Source organism: Tupaia chinensis, unplaced genomic scaffold (genome assembly GCF_000334495.1).
Source record: "Tupaia chinensis unplaced genomic scaffold, TupChi_1.0 Scaffold000468_1, whole genome shotgun sequence".
NCBI lineage: Eukaryota > Metazoa > Chordata > Mammalia > Scandentia > Tupaiidae > Tupaia > Tupaia belangeri.
Genome location: NW_006159977.1, coordinates 1,838,357 through 1,842,161, shown reverse-complemented (window position 1 = coordinate 1,842,161; position 3,805 = coordinate 1,838,357). Strand labels below are relative to the sequence as shown.

At 42.6% G+C, this 3,805-nt stretch overlaps 1 protein-coding gene across 1 annotated transcript in view; it reads left to right on the top strand.

Moving 5' to 3' along the window:
• ARID1B (AT-rich interaction domain 1B) overlaps positions 1 to 3,313 on the top strand; it is a 107,714-nt gene extending 104,401 nt beyond the window's left edge. Inside the window, exon 16 of the mRNA XM_027774692.1 lies at positions 4 to 3,313. Within this exon, the coding sequence (XP_027630493.1) occupies positions 4 to 1,154 (1,151 nt within the window). The 3' untranslated portion in view covers positions 1,155 to 3,313. The remainder of the gene's footprint in view (positions 1 to 3) is intronic.
• The last annotated feature ends 492 nt before the right edge of the window (positions 3,314 to 3,805 follow it).

Sequence of the window (3,805 nt, the reverse complement as noted above, 5' to 3'; positions counted from 1 at the left end):
AAGAGCAGCAGGAGAAGAGCATCATAGCGACCATCGACGACGTCCTATCCGCGCGGCCGGGAGCGCTGCCTGAAGACGCAAACCCTGGGCCCCAGGCTGAGAGCAGTAAGTTCCCCTTTGGTATTCAGCAAGCCAAAAGCCACCGGAATATCAAGCTGCTGGAGGACGAGCCCAGGAGCCGGGACGAGACTCCTCTGTGCACCATCGCACACTGGCAGGACTCGCTGGCCAAGCGCTGCATCTGTGTGTCAAATATCGTCCGAAGCTTGTCTTTCGTGCCTGGCAATGATGCCGAAATGTCCAAACATCCAGGCTTGGTGCTGATCCTGGGAAAGCTGATTCTTCTTCACCACGAGCATCCGGAGAGAAAGCGAGCGCCGCAGACCTACGAGAAAGAGGAGGATGAGGACAAGGGGGTGGCCTGCAGCAAAGATGAGTGGTGGTGGGACTGCCTCGAGGTCTTGCGGGATAACACGCTGGTCACGTTAGCCAACATTTCTGGGCAGCTAGACTTGTCTGCTTACACGGAAAGCATCTGCTTGCCGATTCTGGATGGCTTGCTGCACTGGATGGTGTGCCCGTCTGCAGAGGCCCAAGACCCCTTTCCAACGGTGGGACCCAACTCGGTCCTGTCCCCTCAGAGACTTGTGCTGGAGACCCTCTGTAAACTCAGCATCCAGGACAATAATGTGGACCTGATCTTGGCCACTCCTCCATTTAGCCGTCAGGAGAAATTCTATGCTACGTTAGTTAGGTACGTCGGGGATCGCAAAAACCCGGTCTGCCGAGAAATGTCCATGGCGCTTTTATCGAACCTTGCCCAAGGGGACGCACTAGCAGCCAGGGCAATTGCTGTGCAGAAAGGAAGCATTGGAAACTTGATAAGCTTCCTAGAGGATGGGGTCACGATGGCCCAGTACCAGCAGAGCCAGCACAACCTCATGCACATGCAGCCCCCGCCGTTGGAACCGCCTAGTGTAGACATGATGTGCAGGGCGGCCAAGGCTCTGCTGGCCATGGCCAGAGTGGACGAGAACCGCTCGGAGTTCCTTTTGCACGAGGGTCGGTTGCTGGATATCTCGATATCGGCTGTCCTAAACTCTCTGGTTGCATCTGTCATCTGTGATGTACTATTTCAGATTGGGCAGTTATGACATAAGTGAGAAGGCAAGCATGTGTGAGTGAAGATTAGAGGGTCACATAACTGGCTGTTTTCTGTTCTTGTTTATCCAGCGTAGGAAGAAGGAAAAGAAAAATCTCTGCTCCTCTGCCCCATTCACTATTTACCAATTGGGAATTAAAGAAATCATTAATTTGAACAGTTATGAAATTAATATTTGCTGTCTGTGTGTATAAGTACATCCTTTGGGGTTTTTTTTTTTTTTTAAGTTCTGCTCTTTTTTTTAACCAAAGTTGCTGTCTAGTGCATTCAAAGGTCACTTTTTGTTTTTCACAGATTTTCTTTTTATTGTTCTTTTCCATGTTATATTGCATTTTTTGGGGGAAGCGAATGACTTGAAAAAGTTGTGGCAAAAGATGCTAAGATGGGAAAAATTTCACCACACTGAGGTAAGAAGGTGAAAAATGATCAATTTCCTATGTGTTTTAGTCTTCAGAGAATGGAAAAACCTGCATCCCATCACTCAAAGCTCTGTGCAATAGAAACTTCTAGAGACATAGGTGTAGGGGCGCAAGGAGGTGTAGTCAGAACTATGAAATTAAACTGGTTTCTCCACGGGAAAATGGTGACATTAGGTTAGGAGCAAAAAACGATGTTTTTTAAGTTAAGATTGAAGATACATACCTGACAACGATCAGTGGGAACTGCTTCCTCACCACTACCGTCATGTCTGCTGTCTGTCGTCTGACCTTCCACATGACAGTTCTTCACAATTCCTTTAATCATTTTTTAAATATTTTTTTTACTGCCTATGGGCTGTGATGTATATAGAAGTTGTACATTAAACATACCCTCATTTTTTTTCTTTTCTTTTCTTTTTTTTTAAGTACAAAGTTTTTAGTTTCTTTTTCATGATGTGGTAACTACAAAGTGATGGTAGATTTAAATAATTTTTTATTTTTATTTTATATATTTTTTCATTAGGGCCATATCTCCAAAAACAGAAAAAAAAAAAAAGAAAGAAAAAATACAAAAAACAAAAACAAACAAAAAAAAACAAAAAAAAGAGGGTAATGTACAAGTTTCTGTATGTATAAAGTCATGCTCTATTTCGGGAGAGCGGCTGATCATAATTTGCTTCATGAATCAAGGTGTGGAAATGGTTGCATATGGATTGATTTAGAAAATGGTTATCAGTACAGACAAAACAGGAAAAATACAACTGAAAGGAAGAAACACAACTTCAAAGATTTTTCAGTGATGAGAATCCACATTTGTATTTCAAGATAATGTAGTTTAAAAAAAAAAAAAAGAAAAAAAAACTTGATGTAAATTCCTCCTTTTCCTCTGGCTTAATGAATATCATTTATTCAGTATAAAATCTTTATATGTTCCACATGTTAAGAATAAATGTACATTAAATCTTGTTAAGCACTGTGATGGGTGTTCTTGAATACTGTTCTAGTTTCCTTCCAGTGGTTTCATAGTAACCAAGTTATTTACAGAAAGAAGGGAAGTTCGTGATAAAGCCCTGAGGTCTGAAGGGACCTTCAGGGATTACCTGCTTTAGAGTGGGGAGCAACAGTTGGATTTTCTCAAATTATTTAGCTAACTGGTCTTTTTTTTTGAAGCAATTAACTCTAACAACATTGAGGTATGATCATTTTCAGTGTATGTGGGAGGTGGTAGCCACCCCATCCGAGGTGGCTCTCCAAAGCTCAGTGACCTGAAAATGTAACATTCTGCCTTTTGCTAACTCCATCCTGGTTTTAATCAAAGTCCATGTTTCTTCTGTGTGCCTCAAAGTTATTTTGCATTTAGTTTACTCCACCGTGTATAATATTTATATTGTGCAATGTTAAAAAGAATATGTTATATTGTATGTGTGTACAGAGTGCAAAAGGGCGTATTATTATTCTCATATTCCTTCCTACCTGGTGCACAGTAGCTTTTTAATACGAGTCACTTCTAATTTAAACTTTTTCTTCCTGGGTCATTGACTGTTATTGTGTGATGATCAAGTTCTTCAAAACCGCTGCACGGTTATGCTGTTCGTGGACCCCCTTCTTATTCTGACTCTACCTCTTCTCAGCCCCTCCCAATCACGGCATTCTCAACAACTCCCAGTCTTCACCAAACCTGCTGTCTCAGTCCCTGTTGCTCTCAGTAAGAGACAGGAGCGTTAGACAGGAACACACCACTGTAATCCCGACGCGGTGTGACACTCTGGTGTCACAGGAAAAAACCTACTTTATCTGCAAGCAGTCTCACCATCTATCAACGCTCACAGTACTCAATCAAATGATAGTGTAGCCCTATAGGTGTTGAATTAACTCCCATTCGTAATTCTACTTTAAATAGATCTGCTTGCTAAGAACGGATTCTATTACTCCAAGCGTGAAATACAGAGATTTGTAGAGGGATTCACTGTCCTTGTCATTTCTCTCTTACAGAATGCAAATAAAAGGCGTAGACGAACCCTGAAGTTATCTAGTACCCCAATCCTTTGTCAGTCAGAGGAGCACGTGGTTACAGAGACTGTGGTAGTGAGCCAGTGGGCAACCAGTAGTTAATGCTGCTATGCAACCCAGACTCTAGAAAAATCCAGGAAGACTTAGCAGCCTGTCTACACTCTCACCCCAGAAACAAGACTCACAGAAGCCCGTGAAGTGACAGTCTGCTCGA